At 49.0% G+C, this 23,871-nt stretch overlaps 1 protein-coding gene across 1 annotated transcript in view; it reads left to right on the top strand.

Moving 5' to 3' along the window:
* SCD5 (stearoyl-CoA desaturase 5) overlaps positions 1 to 23,847 on the top strand; it is a 25,152-nt gene extending 1,305 nt beyond the window's left edge. The window contains exons 2-6 of the mRNA XM_057383863.1: positions 4 to 136; positions 14,649 to 14,779; positions 18,836 to 19,041; positions 21,350 to 21,582; positions 22,128 to 23,847. Coding sequence (XP_057239846.1) covers positions 4 to 136; positions 14,649 to 14,779; positions 18,836 to 19,041; positions 21,350 to 21,582; positions 22,128 to 22,318 — 894 coding nt within the window. The 3' untranslated portion in view covers positions 22,319 to 23,847. The remainder of the gene's footprint in view (positions 1 to 3; positions 137 to 14,648; positions 14,780 to 18,835; positions 19,042 to 21,349; positions 21,583 to 22,127) is intronic.
* Positions 23,848 to 23,871: the final 24 nt, after the last annotated feature.

The following is a 23,871-nucleotide window of genomic DNA, read 5'->3' as shown; positions in this document are numbered from 1 at the left end:
GAGGGCACGGCGGGCACGGCGGGCGGCGGCCAGGCCATCGTCTGGCGCAACGTGGTGCTCATGGCGCTGCTGCACCTGGGCGCCGTCTACGCGCTGAGCCTGGTGCCGCGGGCGCACATCCTCACCCTGCTCTGGGGTGAGTGCGGGGATGCGCTACAGGTGGGGCGGGGGCGGGGGGTCCCGGGGCGGCGAGCGCGTCTCGGTCCACCCGGGTCCGTCCCCTGTTTACCGGAGCGGTGGCTTTTGTTCCCGAGCCCCCCACGGCCGCTCCCGGGATGCCATTGCCGGCGCCGCGCCGGGCCCTCGGTTGCTGTAGAAACAGGAGGCGCTCTCCCTCCGGTTACATTGATCAGGTTTTTTAGTTAAAAAAGCCCAGTCAGGCGTTGATGTTTGGGTTTAAAGGTCTGGGACAGGACGCGCTGGCCGTCCCTTTGCTGTTTCACCTTGTTACTTTGTGAAAACCCACGTTTTTCTGCTCCGGGTTGGAGCAGAAAATCAGCTCGTCGGTTGTTTCTTGGGAATGATGTTACATCTTCTCTTTGGGAAAGATGCAAAAGTCGAGGAAGAGCCGTAAGGTGCTGGCAGAGAGAAAATAAGCCCGGCTGTGCTTTCTGAGGGGAGATGGCTTGCAGTGTCTGTCCTGCTAGCCGCGAAAAGCCAAGGGTTCGGTGTGGGAAAGGGAATATGAAATRCAGCGTCTTTTCTCCCGTTCTACAGTGAGGTCCTCTTTTCTCYACAGGAGAATGATGCTGGGAGAAGATGATACATAGGAGCACTGCAGTATTGTGCGAGGCTTGTCAGGGCTTGTGAGACCAAATAGGTGGTGAATGTCAGCATCGCTATTCTGTATATTGAGTCACGTAAATCTCAGKGRCCAAGAGGGTAAGAACTTGAGTGCYGCTTACAGCTGATGCAATTTWTTGGATAAAAAAGCTGCTTTGRGGGAGCTGTTGGCTGAGTGGAGAGTATATCAGCCTGTGACTCTTTTATACAGAGAAAGGGTCTCTGCTGCAGGAGCTCACAGACATGGAATWTGTGTTGTTAGGCTGCCATCGTTAGTGTTGAGCTGACTCTTCAGAAGACCCAGCTAAATGTTTTAGAAGTCAGGTTTATTCCTTTCACACGAAGAAGACCTAAATCTGTTTTTCACAGGTTCAACTTTTGATAATCAGTCTGTCTTAAACCCCCCAAAACCACCACGGTTGGTGCTTGCAGTTGAGAAATGAATCTTTCAGTCAATTACCATCCTCAGTTTCTGGATACCTGGAGGGCTGCCTGGTTTGCACGATCCCTCACTGCCGTGCTCATGACCAGAGGAGGTTTGTGGGGTGGTTGTGTTTTGCACGGTTTCCTTCTGTAAGCACTGCTCCTCTYGCCTGCCTATTCCTGGTTGTGTTCAGGCTGATTTCATAGTTTACCTTGGCCACAGCTTGATGATCAGGGAGACCAGGAGAGCCTGTGGGAGCTGTGTGGCCAGAACGCACAGCCTGTGGTCTGCTTTCAACCCTTTAAGGTCCTGTTGTGTGCAGGCAGGTGGGCTTTCTTTCTCTGTTTTGCCTTTCCAAGAAGACAATTTGAAATCGTCTCTGATTTCACTGTGCCTAATTACAAAAATCCCTGAGGCTGGAGGAAAAGGACAGAATTACCCATTCAGCCCTTCATCCTCTGAGGTATGTTTTTCCTAGCTGAGATTAAACAGATGCTAAATAATAAACAGGTCTCAACGACTTTGCAGCTTTTAATGCCTTTCCTTCTGAAAGTGAGAGCCTCTCATTTCTTGACCTCGTTATTTTTAACAGCCACCCTGAAGCAGACCACAGAGTTTTTACAGGAGTTTGGTGGGTGGTTTTTTCAGGGGCTCCACAGCAGGGAGTGAGTGCCCCTGGACAGCTGGACACTGCGTGCCACTCTCACATCTGGCTGCTGCCAGGTCTGCTCCCCTCAGAGGTGGTGAAAATACACACTCTCCTGCAGAATATGTCAGATAAATTAGCTTGTTGTCACACTGGTGACCTGGTTTTGAGGTCCCTCTGAGCGACTCAGGGTAGGTAAAAAGGGGTGGCTGTCGCTGGAGTTAACGAAGCCACCTCGCTTCGCTGTGCAAGGAGCCAACCAGCAAAGCCGTGTCGGATGGGAGAAGTGCAGATCAGACACATCCCTCGCCATTCCCAGCTCTCCACATCTCCTTCCCTGTGCAGATCAGCTGTGAGACTGCCTTTCTGTGGGCGCTGGCTGCCAGCCAGCCTTCGGAGCGGGGCTGGCAAACTTGGGTGGCAGCTGTGAGTGTAGTGTCAGGCAGTGCAGGGATGTGCGTACGCTCAAGGGTGCGGATGGAGCAGCTCCGTGCATCCCTCCATGGTTTYCTTTCTGTTCCCAAGCCTTCCTGGGGCTCGGGAAGCTTCCCAGTGATCCCGTGCATCGYTCCACTCTGTTTCCCAGCACCGCTCCCCCATGGATAAGCTGCAGGAACAAGTGTGCTGGGAGTGGGATGGCAGTGCTAGCTGTGACCTCCGCGGTGGCTGGCAGGGAGCCGACAGCTTCCCATGACTCACCACTGCCTGCTCGGCTTTTTACCTTCTCCTCCCCCGAGACACGCACCTCTCGCTGCTCTCTCCCCTGGGGGAGGCCGGGTACAAACCCTCCCTGTGTGCCGGGCTCGCTTTCCTCCTTCCCTCCCTCCCTCCCWCCCACCCCCGGAGGCGGCTGATGCGGCGCTGATTGCCCGGCSGAGCTGAAATGCCACCGTGCCACCTCGAAAACAGCTGCTGGAGCCAAGCTGCCTGCTCGGCAGGCAGGGCTCATTTCCATTGGTAATTTATTGACATTTGTCCAGCTGYACATAATAGACAATGGGGAAGCGCTGCCAAGGAAGGCTCAGCTGGTTGTTTACTCGGGATTATCTGTGCTCCTCTGTTCCCGTTCCCCTGCAGCTTCCCGAACCCCACGTGGAGCTGGAGGATCCCAAACAGCGCTCCGGGTGGTGCAGAGCTGGGGATCCCAATTGGGGCAGAACGGGGAATTGGGTTATCTTTCAAGGGATGTGCAGATAAGCTGGTTAAAACACAGGCTTTGGGGCCATCCCGGGGTCTCTGTGGAATCTGATTTCAGTGCAAGCTGAACAAAAACAATGAAATTACTCATGTCAAAATTTTCCATCAGCTGCCTTGACCCGAGAGGCAGCAGACGGTGTGTGCGAGGCACCGAGCAGCCCTGGGGACAGCCACACACGCTTCGGGGATCTGGAATGTCCCCTGCCGCAGCAGCCCGGCTCGCTGGGAGCTCTCCTGCCCTGCTCTTTTCCAGCCTGGCGTGTMGTTCCGTGCAGGAATATGTGGAGAAGGCCTTGCTGCCATCCCCCTGGTGCTCAGCCCCTCGGAGGCTGGGAGGGGAGGCATCACCTCCTCCCCAGGCTCCTGCAAGGACCTGGAGCAGGGTGGGAGCAGCTCACGGCTGCTGGGGCTGGGCCAAGCGTGGATTTCCCGGGAATTAACTTGTGCAGAGGGTGCTTGTGGCCGGCTGGGGCTGTGGCTGTGGTTTGCTGTTGTCCTCTCTTGGGCTGGAAATGCCGTTCCACCTTCCAGTGGGCACTTGGGAGGAAACTCTGTGGCTCAGCCCCTGCGACAGTAATGTGCCATAAAATGGTGCTTCTTATCCAGGAAGGATCCAGGTGCATCCTTGCTCCAGCCAGGCCCACCCTGTGGCAGTCCCAGTGAGGTTTATCTGTTTGATTTAGGAAAGCAGACTAAAAAACTCTGAAATTCTTGTACAGGGAGAAGTGCCAGCATGTTTCACTGCTGCTAGCAGCCGCTCGCAGTTTCTTTTGGTGGGCTCGATATCACTTCTGAAAGACTCCATCCGGGGGATCACATAGTTTTCTCAGATTTTGTTTGGAAAAAGRTGCTTTTTAGTCTTCACAGAGGGCTTGTGAGGAAGTGCTTGAAGTAGCCAAATTAATTTTGGGAAATAGAGCCGCCACAAAAAAGATTAAACTGTTTACTTTCTTTAAAACCTTTCATTTCAGGCTGCTGAAACAACTTAAAAAAACTTGCACAAGCGTGGCCACGCAGAAATCACAGATCACCTGGGATCCCTGGACATTGCCTGGGATCCCTGGATGCCTTCAGTAATAGAGATTAAAGCAATTGTGGTCCTGGCGCTTTGGGTTGTTGCCTCTTTCTCCTCCTGGTAGGTAACACGCCTGTGTAKCGAGGCACAGGTTGCTGTTGTGCACTGCGGGTGCAAGTTTTATTGGTCCTGCAGGATTCCAAAGTCTTGGATATTCTTGAGTGCCACCTGCTGGCTTTCTGCTTATTAACTGGTTCTAATCCCAAACCGTTCCCACACGCGGCGTTGGAAACCCTGCGCAGGCAGCTGTAAATAAAATTATCCCCGTTCCTAARGTTCCCCTCCGTGGGTGAAGGAGAGTGGAAATATTGTCTCTGTTTCACACACAGTGAGATGGAGACGTTTGATGGAAACTTCTCTGTCACTCCTGCTGCCGCTCTGGGGTGTGGTTCTGCCCCTTTGTGGCCTGGATATTCCCAGGTGGTTTCTGTAGGCAASGATTTGGGTCAGGAAACAGGGAACAAATGCATTTATCCTGGATACTCGGTGGGAAGAGCTTAATGARCAGAAGGACCTTGCCTGGCCTTGCTCTCAGGGGTGATCTCCTGCTGCTGKCTCCCAGAACAGTCCCASCCRTGAGCAGGGAGCAGCTYTGGGATATTTCTGTGGAATGCTGRAGYCTGGCCTTGTTGTCCATCAGCCCCCAGCTCCAGAATGCTTTCAGCATCTCAAGACAGCAGCTGGTCCATCAGATGACGAGAGGAGAAGAGCTGGAGCATCAGAGGGGTAATTCCATCTCTGAGGTGCACATCTGCACAGGGAGCAGCCTTTCTTGTCTCCAGAGAGGTTTTGGCCTGCCTTTGCCTCCCCTGGCCTTTTGACAGCACAGTCACACAGCTGTCACTCTTGATAGCCACCTTCTTGGCTTCTTCCTTCCCTCCTGGTGTCGAGGGCTGCRCTCCCACCATCTCTGACAAGAACACTCTTCTCAAGCTATGTTTCTGTCCTTAAAAATGGGATGAGCCCTGGTGCTGCGGGTRGCTGGAACAGGTCTGGAATGGTCTGAGCTCCGTGTCCGTGGCAGAGTCGGGGAGCACACCCTCACACCATGCACACGTGGAGCAGCATCACCGAGTCACTTGGCTTGGAGAAGACTGCCAAGGTCACCAAAACCAACCATGAGCCTGCACTGCCCCGAGTCCACCCCTAAAGCACACCCTAAGCACCACGACTGCACACCTTTTAAATCCACCCAGGGGTAGAGGCTCCACCACTTCCCTGCACCGCCTGTTCATGGAACAGGTATGGAGGGATACATCCACCTGAGAGTGTTCCTGGGTCTGTTCTGGGATCCTGCTCTGAGATGATCCGCTCTTGAGGACACTCCTGCCTGCCAGATATGTTCCCTTCCCCAGTGTTCCCTCCGCTGTTGCTGGAGATGGTTCCTGAAGGTCCTGTTTTTGTTCCTTATCCTGATTCCATCCCCAGTGTGCTGGTGGTGYTCTGGCTGTTGTTTCCCTCTGTCCYGTGTGCTGCACATCTYGTGGTCACTGCRAGCMCAACAGAGGAAAGGGGACAAAATTCCCTGTGTGTGCTGAGCCCCGGAGCCATGTGCTGGCCCTTTGGCCCTGCTGCTGTCAGGAGAAGGTTCCAGGCTCTCCTGAGGAGCTCCTGCAGGGCCAGTGGGTGAGTGAGCAGGGAATCTGTTCGTGTGTGGGCAYTGGGGTGCTCCCCCAGCACAAAGCGCTGCTCTGGACCCTGCTCCAGGCGAGCCAGAAGAACCCAGAGTATTCTGTGTCTGTGTGATGAGGACAGAGATGACAGCTGGACCCAGCAAAGGCAGAAATCCCTGTCTGAATTTGGCAGGATTGTTGGGGCTGCCCCGACACCCTGTGAAGCAGCCCCTGAAGGGAAGGTTTGTGGCACCCCCAGGGCTGGCTGTGACAGACACAAAAGCCTGGCCAAAGGCCACAAAATCATTAAGTGCCTTCTTTAATGGGCCCCCAACCCCTGGGCTGGTGCAGGCGGCTCTGGGCAGCCACCAGGGATTTCTGGCTCCAGCATTTTATCTGTGGTTACGTGTGCAGGCAGGGATGGCAGGATACAGGCTCTGAGGAGTTCCAGTGGATGAGTCAGGATGGACTTTTCTGCAGGAGGAGTCTCAAGGGGTTTCCTGTAATGAATTTAGCATGGTTCCTSCTCTCTGCCCCTCCACCTACCCTCCCTGCAGTCACAGTTGCACTTGTAACTAACACTGATTTTATAATTGAAGCCAAGCGATTCCTTGTAATCAGATTTTGTTTTYACCATGTAGGCTAACAATAAAAAGTGCTGCCCCTCTGGAGAGCTGAAACATTAACAATTACTGTGCTAAGTAAAGCAAAGCTGATGTGAAAAAGAGGGGAGGGCTGTTTGTGATGCTGGCATCAGGAATCCTGTGTGCCTGCCACCCTCAGTACCAGGGGATGGGGATTTCTGGAGGATCTTTCCTGACACATTTKTGGACAGYGGCTCCTCAGAGGATGTTCTGGGTRMYTAGARCTCACTGGGGGAGCAGAGCTGGCTGGGRCAGAGCTGTTGGTGCTGGAAGGATGCAGTGAGGAGTCATTGGGGSAGCAAACATCTGGTGAGTGCCCCTGGGGAGCATCAGCCTGCCCACCACACTGGGGACAAAGATCTCCTCCTCTGCCCTGGCACCATCCCCTAACCTGACAGCTCTGGCTCACCGACCTGCTGGGTGCAAGGGGCTTGTGCCTTCTAATTTTRATGAGGTTTAGTGCTTGCAGCTCAGCTCTGAGGCTCAAACTGCCAGGAGTGAAATTTGGAAGAGGCCATTTTTTGCAAGAGATTTTTCTCTGAGCTCTGTTTGGTTTTGGAAGGGAGAAGAATAGCTGTGGTAGCTGATAGCATACGAGTGAAGCAGACACAAAGCATCCAGGCAAAGTGCAGTGGTRCAGAAGGAAACATCATCTGGGCTCTGAAAGCCTGAAAAGTCAAACCCATCAGATCCCTGCTTGGGTGGTCACTGGGAGGGCACTGGGTCATAGCAGGGCATCCTCCTGTCATGGACCTGCTTCTGMACAGGGCAAGAACCTTTGGCTTTGTCCCTTTTTGGACAGGGATGTTGAACAATAACTAAACAATAGCAAAACCCTGTTCCTGGGGGCAGAGCTGCCTGCTGAAGGCAGGGCTCTGGGGTGCCATGCTGATGGCTGATCAGTGCTATTTCTTTACCCTGCCCTTGGAAAAAAGAGGTAAAATTGGCATTAATTCTGTCTTGGCATTTATAGAGCACTTAAAACCCACCAGAGCCCGAGTCAGCGTGCGGATTGAGGACAGCAGTGAGGTCACTGGGAGAGAAGTGAAATCTGCCCATGGTTTTGTGATGACGCAGGAYCCTGCTGAGCTGAGACAGGCTACACATAAGCATCAAAAATTTCAGAGAAACCAAAGCATCTTCCAGCCTTCTCTTTTGATCTAAAAATATTTATAAGCTGTTCAACATCTTAAGGCAATCTTCAGTTTGCTGGTGAGTTCAGGGAATCTGTATTTCCTTCCTGGGGGAGTTCTGGCTTTGGCTGGAATAATTGCTGTCAGCCACGATTCCCGTTGCTCTATTGGCTTTATTTATGTCACACTGGCTGCAGTTGTCAATATGAACATTTCTGCTATTCCAACCGGAATAAAGTCTTTTGTATGCTCAGCGAAAAGTGCTGGCTCTGGGGAATGTTCCTGAAAATGCATACGCAGGCATGTGCATGCAGGCAGAGATTTTATGAGCGGGTTATGGCAGGGCCAAGGGGATGTGAGAGATGGCTTCTCCTGGAGCTCCACCACGGCACAGAGGGGCAGGAGCAGGGCATCATCRGGAATCATCCTCTCTGCAGCTCTGAAACCCCGCTTCCCCTTTGCCTTTGATGTGCTTCCTCTTATCTCTGTCTCTCTTGGCTCAATTTAGAGCAGCTCAGGGGATGTGGAGATCTAATTTTAGATGAAACTTTCTGGCCTGAGATTTCACATGTGTGGTCTCCACAGGAAAGCACAGCTCCCCGTGAGAGCTGGAGTGACCCGTGCGGTGGGCGGCCCGGGTGCTTTTTAATTCTCATTTTCTCGTTTGAATGCAGCCCAAGGAGCTTCTGATGCCAGGCTTTGATAATTAGCAGGRCTCAGTGAGCAGAGGCTTGGCCAGCAGAGCAGTGTTTCCTTCCCACAGACCCCAGGGCCAGAGCACTGATTCAACATCGCTTCTTGGCAGCRATTTGGGGACTGAGACGAACATTTCTTCCTCCTTAATAAATGTAGTTCCAGGTCAGGAAACGAGGCTCTTTTTGGTGGGGTGCTGTGGGTTAAATGATGTGTTGCTCCTCCCTGGTGTCTCTTTGCTGCAGAGGAAGAGGCCTCCAAGGTTTCCCTGGAGTTTGGCAGCAGAGATGTGAATTTGGACTCGATATCTGATCTTCATCTGAGGATGCTCCGTGCTGACCCCGGCCCTCCCGCGGTACAGAGCGTGACATCAGCCAGCATTTTGAACTGAGATCTTTCCAGAGGCTGCTGGCCTGGTTTGGGGTGGSAAAACTTGCCATTCTGAGGGCAGACATGGCGTTTTAAGATGTATSCCCAAACCTGCCATTACCTAATGAAAGCATACAAAAGCGTACCAGGCACCACAAAATTATTGGCTGCATTTCTGGTCTGAGCCCTGATGTTGAATCAGAGGAGACTCTTTTCCCTCTGTCTGTGTGTGYAGTGAAGTGGAGGATCCCTGAGGAGTTCTGAAGAGACCAGGCATGGTGCAGCTGCTGAAATGGGGRGCAGTGCTGCCCTGAATTTCAGTGGGAATGGAGTTGGGCACCACTCAGCACTACTGGAAGTGCTTTCCCTGGTTTGGTCCTAAATCTGCTACTGAATAACAGCAAAACCCAAAGAGTGAGGAGGAAAAAGCAGATGCAGAATTTGCAGATGTAATCTAATTTTTAGAAAGGAAAAAATCACCACTRGAAGCTACAGGAGTGTAACATATTTATGGCAATCAGTCAGCTTTGCATGTTTGTGCTTGAGCAACTTGCTGTTTGTGTTTCTCATGCAGTTCTTGCAGYGTAATGGAAAACTTTGGGTTTGACTGGTTTGGTTAGTAAAATCCCCTAACAAGCAATTTTTATCTGACTGAATAAGCACAGGATGCTGGTGTGGAAATTGACAAAAGTTTCATGTCCATCCCTGTTATTTTTAGCCCTCAAATAGTGCTTTTATTACAAATAAGTCAAGTTGTGGTATCCTTTTATATACAGGGAAGAAAAAAATGGCCTATGCTAAGGTGGAAATTTCTTGGCAGCTTGCTTGAGACTTTGCTGGCTACTGGGGAGAGAGAATTTTCACCAAATGGTGTCGTGTCATGAGATGTCTTCATCATTATCACTATTTTAAGGTCAGCTGTCTCCAGCTGCCCTCTTGTTGAAGAGGTGACAGATGTCTACAGGTGAGGCACAGCCCTTGCATTTGTTAATTCTAATTTGTTAATTTTCCCAAGCAAAAGCCGTGCTTTCTTTGCCATTAGTGTGATTACAATTCACATCTTGGGAAGCTACTCCCTGCTAGATTCATGGGATTTCGCCTTCCGGTCCTTGGACTGCTGGAGACACAGTGTGTGTTTGTAAAAATGAATTTGCTCAATGTAACTTCAGGTCGGGCTGGGAACAGGTCAGCCCTTGTAGGGTACAGAGTGTTGGGAATGACCCAGCAGTGGGACCAGAACGGTGGGACCTCCACCAGAACAGAGTGCTGTCCCCAAAACGGTGGCARCAGAAGAGCGAAGCTTTTTCCAAAATCTGGAAGGTGGAGACATCACTCAAGGAGCAGCTCCCTGAGCACGTACAAARTAACTCTGAGGGCTGGTTTTGCATCAGAGGGTGGCAGGAGGGGACAGCAGCCAGCATAGGAGGAAATGGGGCTGGTGGCCTCAGAGCAAGATGTAAAACCAAAGCCCTGATCTGTGGTGGCTGTCCTGACCCAAGGTCTGTCACCCTCCTGGTCACAGCAARTGTGATAACAGCTCTGGGCAGCCTCCAGTAATTGCTTGCCCTGCTAATTGCCTTTCACACACTCTCTCTGCATAATGCCACACCTTGAAGTCCACACCACTGGAATTGTGCAGGCAGTGCTGGTGCAGCAATAGCTGGGCTGTGTTGTTTTTTCTTTCATTTTTAATTTATTTTTTAATTCTTTTGTCTCCTTTGCATAGCAGCTCCCCCTACCCCCTGTGRGAAGAAGGTGTGGGGCTAAGTGAGGCACTGTTGTCATCTCACAAGGCCTGTCACCTGTCTTGTTTGAAGGGGTGACCACTTTCTCCCCACATGTTTTTCCCCATTGTTGGTATGGGGGAGGCACTGATGGTCTGGGAGTTTCTGCCCTGCTCCTGGCACTGGGTGTGACACTGTAAGATGTGTCATCACTCGGCTTAAACCAAGGCTTCATCAGGACCAGAAAAACATTTCTGACASGCTGTAACATGCAAATAAGCTCAAAGGTTCACAGAACTTGCCCAGTCCCAAAGTGTCTGCTCCCAGCCCTGCTGTCCCTCCTCTCTGTGCCACCCATGCACAGGGATCACAGCCACTGGGTGTGAGCCGGTGCCAGGCTCCGTGTGCCACCCCATGGGAGCAGCTGTGTGACATTATTCTGTGTTTCAGAGATGGTTTGTGCACTGACAGCAGTGCTATTGTGAACGGGGGGCTCCTGTTTTCCTGTCCCTCTGAGATAACTGGGATTTGCTCCATYGCCCYGGGCTCTGTGTGACATTGGTGACGYTGCTRTCCCAYGGTGTCTCCTTGTCACCTGTGCTGAACAAGGATGTCCCATCACCTCCACACTCTCAGGAGCCAGCACTCGGGTACACAGAGTAAACCCAGTGCTTGTTGAGCATCTTGTTTTGGTTGATTAGTTTGTTTTAATAACCAGATAAAAGTCAGGACTAATCTGTAATGTGCTGGATTCTCAAAAGGTAAATACATATTACTCTGATGTTGTCYCAGGTTTCAGAAACAGGAGAAGATCTAATTTTGATATTCAGCATAAGACACAATTGAAATTTTCAGGGGGTGAGGTCTGCTCCAATTTAAGCAACCACTTAGAGCAGAGAATGATTTCCTGATGCCTGTGGCAGACTGTGGCAACATCTCCCATCTCTTCCTAAGAGGCCAGTTCCCTGGACACTGAGATTTTCAGAACAGTTTGGCTTTGGGCTTAGTAAAGGTTTTCTGGAAATCCAGACACTGGCATAATGAGTTGTTCTGAAAAGGTGGCTCAGAATGTTTTATGCTGTTGATTTCTCATCCATTTTTAAATGACTAGCCTGGTGTAGCTTTCATTGCTCCTGTCTGACAGAGAGATGATACCTCTGCCTGCTGTTCGGAATCACACTGATGTCTTGCTGCCTTATCACACGGCTCGCTGGGAATATTTTATGAACTGTTGGTGATCCTTCTTTCAGGCTCCTGCTTCCCCAAGCCTCTCATCCTCACTGCAGAGCCCTGTCTCCAATTACCCCTCCCCAAAACACATTACTWGGCTTTGTCTTTACTTTGATCCCTACTTTCCCTGTTCCTGCATGGATCCTTCCCTGTTTTCTGAGCTCTCTCACTGCTGCTCCAAATATAGCACCATCCATCCGCTGTTGTAATTAGTATGCTGTTTGCCTTTGTTTCAGGTCATTAATAAGAATGTTGAATAAAAATCTTCTGCCTATTGATTCTGGCGTGTTCCCATAAATAGCATCTGTGCACAGGCACGGTGCACTGGAAGCCTAGCAACCCGCCAGCTCCTGCCTGCACAGGGCTTTAACCTCGTGTGTCTTGTCTCTCCAGCATCCTCTCCCTGTGCWCTGCCTCTCCCTTTTGTCCTTGTGCTCAGCTTTCCCTGCTGTTTTCTCTTCCCCCCTCTTCCTCTCTGTTCCGTCTTTTAAGTGGTTCTCCCCCTGCTCCAGTTCAAAGCATTTTGCTCGTTCTGTGCTCTATCCAGTGAGCTCCTGGTTGGAATTGCTGCTGCCAGACCTTAGTAGAAGGTGCAGAGGACACATCTGGCTATTTCACCAGTTTYCTCTTTGTACATTAGCTAGCCCACTGAATTAAAAAGAAATAGAACATTAATCGTTTGAATTCCGGGTTGTTTATTGGTACTTTGTGGTTTTATTTCCCCCCACTTTTTCTGCARTAAGTATTATTTACTCTATTACTTAGGAGACTCATTTAGCTCCAGATCTAAGAGGCTGTTTTCAGTATAAAAGGGAATTGCTATTAATTGGCTGTAATCCTTCTGTATTTCATTGACATGTTCACCCCCTCACATGCCCCCACCCCCAAAAATGAGACAGGTAGCCAAGTAGTGACTTTTTTTCTCATGTAGTTACTGTAACTGTGCATTAATAATGTAAAATCAAATGGTTGGTAGTCTGATTTTTGGTTTGAGATCCTAATTTATTCTGCAAAGGAGAGCTTGAGACCTCTTACGTGGCAAATATTTGTCATCTTGGCTATTTATACATTGGGAGTTAGTGGCTGAGTAACACTTCTGGGTACCCTTAATTGCTGTGAGAGTCACAAAACTTAATGTCCCTGAACTATTCATTTGTCTGACAGGATTTATTTCTGCTCTGACACTGAACCTCCTGAGTAATTTTGTTTGTTTGTTTCTGGGGATGTTTCAGCCCTYGGGATTTATATTAGGAAGATTCCTGCTCTTATGATTCCTCCTCTGCAAAGCCAAAAAATAGGCATGTTGCGTGGGTACAAGCCCCAGCTGTTTCTTTGATCGCTTGAGCACTGCAGGAGTGGGCTGGGGCTGGCAGGTCCCTGGGGGGCTRGAAAGGGCCAGAGAGGGTTGTCCCAGGCTGTGTTCAGTGCAGATATTCCAATATTACCTACCACACAGCCTCCTCCTTGCACTGGACAGAGAAGGGAAGCAAAATCATCCCTAATGTTGCATAAATCTCATTCTATCAATTTATTTTTCATTCTGGCTTTCAGCAATCATTCATGAYTAAGATGGATGGATGCCCTTGAGAAGCACTTGGTCAATTAAATGATCTATTTCTTTGAAGTGGACGAAAAGCTCCCCTGTGCTTTAAAGAAGCAAAGAAACTGCTGAAGATGGGAGATTTCAGCCCATGACGAGCAGGAGGTTAACCAGTCATAAAGCCCACAGAAAATATGTTCTTGTAATGATTCAGGACTCTAACCTTAATATTTTTCTGTTGGATGGATAATGTCAGTGTTGTGTGTGTCACAGATCTGTTCCCACMATTGCAGTCATTTGGATGGCTTTGTTTAGTGATGTTTCTGCAYAGCTCAACATCACACACAGAAAATGGCAGGATGGGTTTTCCCTGATTTCATCCAAGTCCAAACCCTTGCTCTAACAAGGCAAATGCAAAAACTGCAAGACTGCAGTGGAGACTGGAGTGTGAGGAGGAGTTGTGGTGTCAGCATTTTTACTGATCTGAGAGTAATCTGTAAATTCAGCAAAATCTGTAGATAATGTGCAGAGAGAATGCGTGATTTTAGTTAATTTCTGTACTTCCCTTCAGGAGGGCAGAAGTTTTAATTTCATTACAAATTTCAGCACACTGRGTGGAACTGCACAAAGGAGCCTTTTCCAGGAGTACCATGGGCACTTCACCTGCTGAAAATCAGAATTGTTTCTTCAATGATGGCACCCAAAGCARGTTTTAGAGAGGCATCATCTTTACTGGGACCAGTGTGACCCCAGCTGTCTGTTGCATCTTGTGAGAAAGGCTTTGGTTTGCTGTGATGGGATTTTGCCCATGGACATAATGGGAAGCAGTTTGGGTAAATCTGTTTTTGATGGATCCACCAGCGGAGTGGAAAAGGTCCATTTTGCTTCTTCAGTCTGCAGGGGTGACAATCAACATGAAATATGGTCACTGTTATTTCCCCAAATATCTTTCTGTTATATTTTCTCTCAGATGCTGCAATTTCAAGCACTGTGAGCTGAGAGCTGACAGAGGGGCACAGCAGACACACACCTACATAAACATTTATTTTGTTTTTGCAAAGACAAATGTTGTACCTTGCACAGTGGGAAAAGCMGTCCGTGGATTCCTGTCTAGCCACTGCTTGTCTAACAGGGTTCCCTGCTGGACAGACTCTTGTGCAGACACAAGCAGAAAACCCCTTTCTGGGRATCACCTTTTCCCTATTTGTTCTGTTAACTCTGTTTAGGTGTTTGAAATAGGCTGTTTTAACCAAAATATCTCTGTSTGTGTAGGGTGGCAGGGAGTTGGCTAAGCAACACATTGCTGCAGATGGCGTAAATTAATTTGAAGTTGTCCTGCGATATTCTTACTGTTTGAATCCACTCTTGTTTTAATTTTGCACTTGCAAAAGGAGCCTGTTCCCCTTAGGCACAGGGTCTGTGGGGCAGAGGTGGGCTGAGAACATCACCTCTTCATCTCCTGAGTGACCCTGCAGGCATCAGCAGGGAGGGCAAGGAGCATCTTTGCACCCAAGAGAGCACAGTTAATGTCAGCTGGCCCCGTGGCACACCCTGTGTTTTGTTTTTGTGTCTTTCAGCGTATTTCTGTTTCCTGATGACGGCTCTGGGCGTGACAGCTGGCGCACATCGCCTCTGGAGCCACCGTTCCTACAAAGCCAAGCTGCCTTTGAGGATCTTCCTGGCTGCAGCTAACTCCATGGCTTTCCAGGTGGGGTTGTGTTGCTTGTTTGGATTCTTGGCCTCCAGGCAGCTSTCTCTGCTGTGCAGGGATCCCCTCAGCTTAGAAACAGTAAAAGAAAGAAAAGAAACAATGCTGGCAGAAAGACAGAAAGACATTTATCTGCTGTGACRCATTCTGCTGGCTCAGGGGGTGCAGAGCCCCTCTCCCCACCCACGGAATATSCACCACATAGACCAGGAGCAATATTTATTTAAGGACCAAGTAGAACATGACCAAAGCAGAGGCTCAGCACCCCAGCAGCTGACCTGTGGCACAGCTCAGGCCCCACACTTCACAGGACACCATGGAGACTTTCATGAGGGCCAACTTGATATGGGTGTGCCTGTGTAACCAAGTGTCTGTTCATCCAGGCAGCTGGAGACTCTGTGTCCAGAAAGGAGAGCAAGCATCCTTTCACAGCCCTAATTTAYCTCTATTTCAGGCAGCGTTTTCCACCAGCCAAATTCAAATACATTTGCAGAGAAGTGTGTTACTAGCTCTGCTAGGCAGTCCTAGAGCACAGAAACACTTGTGTAACACTCAGCTGGTTGTAGGAGTTATCCCTGAACCAGGATCTGCTCCGTGAGAATTCAGTTCCTCCTCTGGCTGGTGAGGATAGAACAGGAACCTGCACTGGCATTAAACTCACCAAACCCGGCTGCCAGAACCCCTTGTGGCACCGAGCACCACGTATGTGTTGTGCCCTGAGTTTTCAGCTTTTTCCCTTCAGTCTTCTTGGTTGCTTTTTATTTTCTTACCAGAGAATAAAAAGAATCCCTCTCTCTACTTCTGTACTGCTCATTTATCAGATTTTATTTTTTTTAAAGGAAAGAATTAATTATTTATCCTCACTACACATTACAAAGAGCACAATGCTTTTGCTTGAAAATGGAAATGTGTCCATTTTGACTGCAACCTTCCTTTATTCTGAACCATTTCCCATCTGCTGCTTGGTTCCTTGGAGAGCTTTACAAGTCCTTTGTTCAGTGTGTTAAACAACGGTTTTGAGTTTTGAGAAGCCCCTGGTGCTGTCTCCCTGCTCCACAGCCGATCTTATCTTTCACAGGTAATTTAAATGAGTGTGTAGAGCTGCTTGCAGCGAGTCTGCACACGGGGATTTCATTGCATTCYGCTCCCCTGTTGCTATGGATTTTGSTCCCGGCTGCTTTGGCCTCATCACKGCTTTTGTCTGAGGGCAYGGTGTGGTTCTGAGGCAGGAAAGTGCTTCAAAGCAGCTTTGAGCCACCTCTGTGCCCCTCGAAGCAGAAATAAGATGAAAGGCCAAATTGCCCACTCTGGGTTAGAGCTGTCTGAAGCCTGCTCCTAATTGCCACGGCATCCATGACCTGTAAAGGTTTCCACCATCACAGACCCACAGGGAGCGATGAATTTTAAGGTCCATCTCCTTCACCTTGGCTGTRGGAGGAAGAGGTAGCATTGGAGATRYGTACAGCACCCCTGGATGCTAAATAAGGAGGAAATATTCAGAGTTCTTGAAGGGCAGGGAAAGGAAACTTGGCTGTAGAGTTTTAACTAGATGCTGCCCAGGCTGTGACATGCTGTACCTCCTCTGGAATACCATCAGATGCAGCCATTTTTGCTCTGTTGCCTCATGGATTTTTCTTTTTTTWATTTTTTTTAATGATCAGAGCATGCTGAGCTGTGTTTCTTCTCTCCATCTAGAATGAAGCTCTCACAATTTTGCAAGACTGTGCTTCTTGCTGTCACTTATCTGTTTCAGACATAGGTAATCCCTGCCTTGTTGATCTCCTGGTTTTTAAGTGCCAGCACCTTGGCTGGGCTGTGCTGGTGTCATCCCTGTGGCACAATCTCTGCAAATCTGTGTCAGCACAGGGGGACTGTAACACAGCCCAGCCTGGTGGCACATTTCAGCCTGCAGGTTTATTCAGGGTCCTGCTGATCAAACCCCGTGTCTGCATCACTGTCACAGCATGGTGCTCTGTGCCTTGGAAGGGATTTCACCCCTGTGTTTACCCAAAACCTGATCAAAAGGGAAGTGTTCCTGAAAAATGGTTGCTATTAATACACTCAGAGCATATTTACACRTGCTGTGCTCCAGTTCTTGGTGTGTTCATTGTCAGCAGTTCTGGCCTCCGGCCTTTGTTTCCTCTTAGCCTTTGTGGTTTTTAATTAGATGCAATTCAGTTGTTTCACAGCTTCCTAACCCTTTCATCTGGGGAATCATGGCTTTTTTGCCATGTCTGCAGGCATTTGCTGTGGCATGAAAAGCCAAGCTGATTTCTCACAGCATCATTGCTTTTCCTGGTTATCTGCTGTCCCACAAATGACTTTACCAGCTGCTCTTGTGACAAACTGATCAATAGTCTCACTTGAAAAATTATTTCTGGTTAAGAAAAGAGGACCTTTTCTAAATGTTCTTCCTGCATAACTCTGTTTTATTTTTAAATTACTTCATGTTGACATTTTCCAGTCATACAGATACTCCCGCTGAAGCCACTTGAAGCAGTGTAGAGGTTTTCATGTTCCTTTTGGTTTCTCTGTAGGGAGGTAGAGRCCTCCCCTTCTTCTCATGAGGACTTTGGTGACTTCCTTTGCTTTTTTGCAGTTTWCTTTGTTTTCTCATGCAGTGGGACAGTTAAGGTGTGACACACTGGAGCACTGGCAAGGGGCTGATCTTTGCTGCCTCCTCTCAATGGCTTGGATGAGTCAGAGCTGCAGAAAAATGTCCCCCTCATTCCCAGCCCACTCCCAGCATCACTATGTTCATTGCACAGCAACAGGAAAGGGCTGAGCACAACTGAATGCACTGGAGCAGAGATCTTCTGGGAGCTCCTGCTCCTCGCTTGTCCCTGGTGTGCTCCTGCAGGCAGAGAGCATTTTTTGCCAAAATTAGCTGAAATTAGATGTGGAGGCATTTGGGCTGGATTCTTCAGCTGCTCTTTGCAGTTGTTCCCAGAGTCCCCTCAGTGCTTTCTCTCAGACATTGATAACAATGAGAGAGAGCAATGTGAGAAAGAGCAATGATTTCTGCAATGTTTTCAGCTCAGGGCTTTTCCCTCTCAGAACACAGGTACACACAGCTTTCATTACCCTGAGCTTGCTGTGTCCTGGGTATGTCCTGTGCCCATGTGGGTGGTGTCCTGCTCTGACTTCARAGACACCACAAATGGTTTGCTCAGTTCTGCTGGGAACAAAGCTGCTGTGGTTGGTGATTGTGGGTGCAGCTCCTAAAAGTAACCCAAGGCTTTCCTTCCYTGGGTATTTCTGCCTGGGTGCCTCCCTGACTGCAGAGATGGAAATAGCACCCTCTGCTAAGAGCTCTCTTATTGAAGTTCACATTCCTGTGGATCTGGGCATTAGCTGACATTTCCACGTTTCAGTGCTGGTGTTGAGCAATTCAATTCACAGATGACTGTGTGGCCTGAGGTTGGCAAGTGCTGAATGTGCTTGCCAACACTGAATGTGCTCAGCACCACTGCAAAAGCCACCAGTTTAGCCCAGTACATCCTGCAGAGCAAACTGGGAGGCTGAAATCCCTTTGGTTGAGTGAACTCAGAAAGTCTCTATGGATCCAGGTGTGAAATTGTGGTCCATCCCTTCCCCCTGCAATCCACATGATTCCATTTACAGCCATAAGGCATYTCAGTGTCATGTTGTTCACTACAGTAGTTGTAGTGATCCACAAGCTCTGTCCCATTTTCAGCACTGTGTTTGTGCCTGGAGGGCACCAGCTGCAACCAGCTGAGAAAAGAGGATGCCAGAACCCAGAGCCTCTGTACAGTAGTCCCCTGAAAATAAATACACAAGATTCCCCATGGCACAGTCTTAAAATAACGGTGTAAACATGTGTGTACCCWTCCTCTGACCCCAGGGCAGGCAGATGATGGTAACTGGGACAGCAATACCCAGGGAGGATACAGACGAGGGCACACCCTGGTAACCCCCAAGAGGCCCTTTTTTGGGCAGCACCAGAGAGGTGCTYGTTGCTGTCACTGCTGGGGGATGACTGGAGATGGGTAGTGCCTGGCCCCTCTCCTCTCACCCCACCCTGTGTCCGTGCAGAACGACATCTACGAGTGGAGCCGGGACCACCGCGTGCACCACAAGTACTCGGAGACGGACGCGGACCCGCACAACGCCCGCCGCGGCTTCTTCTTCTCCCACATCGGCTGGCTCTTCGTGCGCAAGCACCGCGACGTCATCGAGAAGGGCAGGAAGCTGGATTTCACCGACCTGCTGGACGACCCTGTGGTCAGGTTCCAAAGAAAGTGAGTGTGAGGAAAGCGCCGGCTCCTGATGTGAGGCGGGGGTGGAGAGATCCTTCCGCCTGCTGGTCTATTTGTGGCTCATTCCTTATTTTCGTCTTTCCCTTTTCTTCCCCAAAATACCCCTGCCACCTTGGCTGCAGGTGCTGGGATGCCTTCCCTRTGGCCCCCACTATTCCCACGTGGCTGACATTTGCTGACTGTCCTCGCAGGCTTTGTGGCACGAAGAGTGAGCCCTGTCCTTGTCCCTCTGCTTTCCCAAAAAGCCAGGGCTGGTTATGAAAACAGAAGTTGCTCGGATTTTGGCCTTCTCCTTTGATAACGGGAGCAAACTCTGCAGTCACTAATTGCCTTAACCCAGAAATGCACATTTCACTTTGCAAAGTCGTGTCTGGCCCCCATGGGCCAGTGCAGGCCAAGTGGCTCCTGTCCCAAGGCTGCCATTCTACCCAGGATTAATTGTCTCCCTTGAGGGTTAGCACAGCCCCAGTTCAGTTTGCTGCAAACTCTGTGAGAGCTGGGAACTGAGCAGCATCCTTTGTGCTCTGTGTGAGCACCTATGTTTGAGGCGCAAGAAGCCTTTCTGCTTGCAAGCGTTTCACTCAGGCACTTTGGGAAATTGCTTTAGGCCATTTCTGTGTATTTTCTGAGTGAGGGGAGCAGTCAGTGGAGTCCAAAAWTCAGGTATTTTTTTACTGCTAGTGCAAGAAATCACCCTTGCAATGGAAATCTTCCAGGAGTGAGGAATACTTCCCTCCACATATGGTTGCTTTTACTGACTCCTCAGCTGGCAGTGCCTGTTTGTAACAGCTCCCTTGCAGTTTGCTGCAGCTCCTCGTGGTTGTTACCTTTCCCAAGACAGCAGCATCCCATGAGAACTAGGCTCTGCTGCTTTGGTTSTGCTGCAAAGGTTGTGCAGTGAAGAAGTATGTTTTCTGCAGGRAAGTTGTCTTAGCAAATGTCTTTGCACTGGATTTGGATTTAGGACTTTGRCCCTTATCTGGAAATCAGAATTTGGGTTTCTCCTTTCTACCAGGTTGCAGTGTTGGGTTTTTTTTGACAGTGTGGAAAAACTAGCAGATCAGATGAGTAAGAATCATAATAAATCCTTCTTGTCAYGTTTTATTTTAAGGCCAAATCGTTAGCTTTGCTGAATTTAGTGGTGCTGATGACTTGTGGATGAGGCACCACTCAGTCAGTTTAAAAATCACATCACTTCAGCTGAAATCACAGTACTGCTCCAGGCACAATTGACAGCAAAACCTACCCTCTGTGAATAATGGAGCAATAATCCTGCAAGTGATGTGAGAGAGGAGCTCACAGGTGAAGTGTCTCCATGACAAAGTTTTCATGAGGTGAAAGCAGTGCTGTTCCCCAAGAGTCTGTCGAGGCATTGCTTCCCCTGCACTCCAGGTAAGGAGGTTTCTCACTCCGAGGTGGGTATTTCAGTCRAAGGGAGACAATGCACTCAGATCCTTGTTCAGATGGGAGGTTTCATGTCTTCATCAAAARCTTCAGTCTGGGCTTCTTTCATCTTGCAGAATAGTTTTAATTGGTGCCTGATAGGCTGTTTTCATASTTTATTCTATTTCCCCAGAGTGGTAGAGGCTTTGAACTTGGAAAGAGTTTTCTGGACTGGAAGTATTTTTCTCCTCCAGCTCTACTTAAACCCTGGCCTTGATTTGATGAGGTTTGCAAACCTTATCAGAAGTCAGTCATGTGAGTGGGAAATTATTTGTTATCTTTGGTAAGGCAAAGAAAGGGAATTTGTTTCCTTGGAGGACCTTAGCTCAGGTAAGTGGGGATAGAGTTCTGTGAGAGAGCTGAGGAATGCCCTCTTTCCACCATGGCTGGGGTTGCTGAAGATCTCCTGGAGCCCAGCATGCRAGGCACAACCTCCAAACAACAAAATATATCAAGCAAAGAACTTGCAAGGCAAGAGGGTGGTTTATCTCATACAGCAGATGATCAAAATTACCTCGTGTTACAGATGAGCACTAGGTTCATGAAAACTTCTTTCCTTTCAGAAGTACTGCTAATATTAACATTTTTCCAATCCTCTGTGGTTTTTAACTGAAAACTGTTTGTTTTTGTCAAACAAAAATGACAGTTCTTCCTATCTGAAAAACTTTCAAATGCAGATTTTTAATAACTGTTTATTGAATCCAAACTGTGTTTTCCCTCATCCCTCATCCCTTCCAGAAGACCCAACAAAAGCAGGGGTCTATTTTAAACCTGTCACACGGGCACCGACGAGACAGGTCTTAACTCTGCGCTCCTTTTTTCCCTTCTTGCCTTGTTACTCCCGCAGGTATTACAAGAGCTCCGTCGTGCTGATGTGCTTTGTGATCCCCACCTTCGTGCCGTGGTACCTGTGGGGCGAGAGCCTGTGGAATGCCTACTTCCTGGCCTCCATCCTGCGGTACACCATCTCCCTGAACGTCACCTGGCTGGTCAACAGCGCCGCCCACATGTACGGCAACCGCCCCTACGACAAGAACATCAACCCCCGGCAGAACACGCTGGTCACCCTGGGAGCCATCGGTGAGTGCCACAGCCCCGGGCACAGCTCTGTGCTCTCGGGGTGCTGTGCCACCCTGTTTGACCCTCTGGGTGCCTGCAGATGGATGCTGCCTGGAGCTGGGGCGTGGAGGAGGCTGCAGCTCACGCATCCTAGAGGAGCCTTGTTCTGCTGGTGGAATGGTAGAAAGTAGAATAGCAGCAAAGCCCTCATTGAAATAGCATCATGTGGTCTCTGGGAGGGGAGGGGTGAGCACCCAGCAGCAGCTTCTGCTCAGCAGAAATGAGTGATCCCACTTCTTAGCCAGCTGGATGTCTCTCTCCCCTCTTGAAGCACTTCTGGTTTCCTTCCCTGAGCACAAGGCATGGGATGTGCCCTGTCCTATGGGGGAGGAAAGCCCAGAGCACTGAAATGGAATCTGTGTCTGCCCCAGAGCTCTGGGGTGGAGCATTACCTCCACAAGGTGCAAGGCTTGGAAAAAGGGTGTTGGACAGTCCCACCTGGGTGTATTGCTGTGCTGATACAAGTGCCAGCCACGAGGTCTTTAAACTCCCGCTCTGTTTTTCAGGTGAGGGTTTCCACAACTACCACCACACCTTCCCGTTTGACTACTCAGCCAGCGAGCTGGGCCTCAAGTTCAACCCCACCACCTGGTTCATTGACTTCATGTTTTGGCTGGGGTTGGTCACTGACCGCAAGCAGGCTCCGAAGGAGATGATCCAGGCTCGCAAGGAAAGGACTGGGGACGGCAGTGCCTGAGGAGTGACACTTCGCCGTGCCAGCGCTGCTGTCCSCGTGGCTGGGTGGCTGTGTGCGTGCAACCCCGTGCCTGTGGTGGATTTACCTCTGGGTAAAATGATTTTTTTTTGTTTCAGATCAGCTGGGCTGAAATCAGTTCCCTGGGAAGTGATTCAGCCACAGCTTTTTTTTTTCTTTATTAGCTGTCTTTTGTCCAAACTTAAGACTATTAAGTGTAAAAATGTTATATATTATTTAATATTGCAGTTAAATGGCAGAGAGGTTTGATTTTAGTCAATGTAGTTCATGTCTGAGATCTGTTGTAATTTGCTTGTTCCTGATAATTGTTGGCAGGTTGAAGGAACTAACTGTCCTTTCCAGGTGCAGTTAGGGGAGGTTTTTGTTCCTGCTGCTAATCCAACATGCTTTTGGGGTGCATCTTTCTGGGGGGAAGGGGCAGGGCCCAGTGTGCTGTGTCAGCTGCATGCTCAKGGAAAGGACAGCAACGCCACCGATGAAAAGCAGTATGTCCATGGGGAAAAATCACCCTCAATTTAGTCAGATGTTAGTTTGGAAACCTGCTTTCTTCTTTTTGTTAGCCCTGTTAGCCAGCCCAGTGCACCGCTGTCTTTGCTAAATATGAAAACCATTTATTGCTGAGCAGGCTTTTGTGTTGAGGATTAGTCTCTCTACGGGCCAAAATACCAACTGATGCTGTACTGAGATGGCTCCTTTGTTGTCACACTCACATTGTAATTGTAAGTGGATAGAGCTCAACCATGTCTTAAGCCAAATAAAGCTTCGGTTTCAATGTTTGGAGACCTAAGTCATACTCTAATCAGTCATGGCCATCGATGCATGCATATTTTAGCTCCTTTTGCACAAGAGGCCTCTTAATTTCTTTTTCTGCCTTTGACTAGTGGGTCTTAGAAAACTCACCTTTATCTAAGTCAGAGCCTGTACTAATATTTCAGCTGCATGCAACATCCATTGGTTTCTGAGCAAAATATAAAGACAGTTATGTAGCTTCTGAATTTTAACAGTTGCCTTGCTTAACCAAAAGAGAAAAAAATAAAAAAAGAAAAAAAAGAGGAAAAAATATAAAAAAAAAAAAGGCATGTGGATTTAATGGGACATATAGCCCTTTGTGTTAGATGTTAGCCAGTGCAGGAGAGAGGCTTTGTACTGTCAGCACTGGAGCACTTTTGAAGATAGAGGGCATGATTTTCATTTATAAAGAAGGTTGCTGCCTTGCCCCTCGGAGAGGGAGTGCCTGTTTCCCAGCCACACAGCCCCACGCCCTGGGCAAGGCAGGGATCTCCAGATAACTGAGACTCAGGCCCAGATATTTTCAGGAAAGATGCAAAAGTGGGGGAAAAAAAATAAAATGGTTTCTTTTTTGTTCTGTTTCTTGTTTTTCAAATGATGCCATATAATATAAAAGAGTTGTCTTTATTCTGTCTTTCATCCAGCAGGTGTTTTAAAAGTGTTATTTTGCCATTAATAATGTGTAAACTCTTGAGTGATTTACAATAAACAGTTATGAGTTAGACTGGCCATTGTGCTTCATTTTG

Source organism: Malurus melanocephalus, unplaced genomic scaffold, assembly GCF_030028575.1.
Source record: "Malurus melanocephalus ecotype Western Australia unplaced genomic scaffold, MMel_1.1 scaffold_668, whole genome shotgun sequence".
Classification (NCBI taxonomy): Eukaryota; Metazoa; Chordata; class Aves; order Passeriformes; family Maluridae; genus Malurus; species Malurus melanocephalus.
The sequence above is the reverse complement of the archived record's forward strand: the minus strand, read 5'-3'. Positions and strand labels throughout refer to the sequence as shown.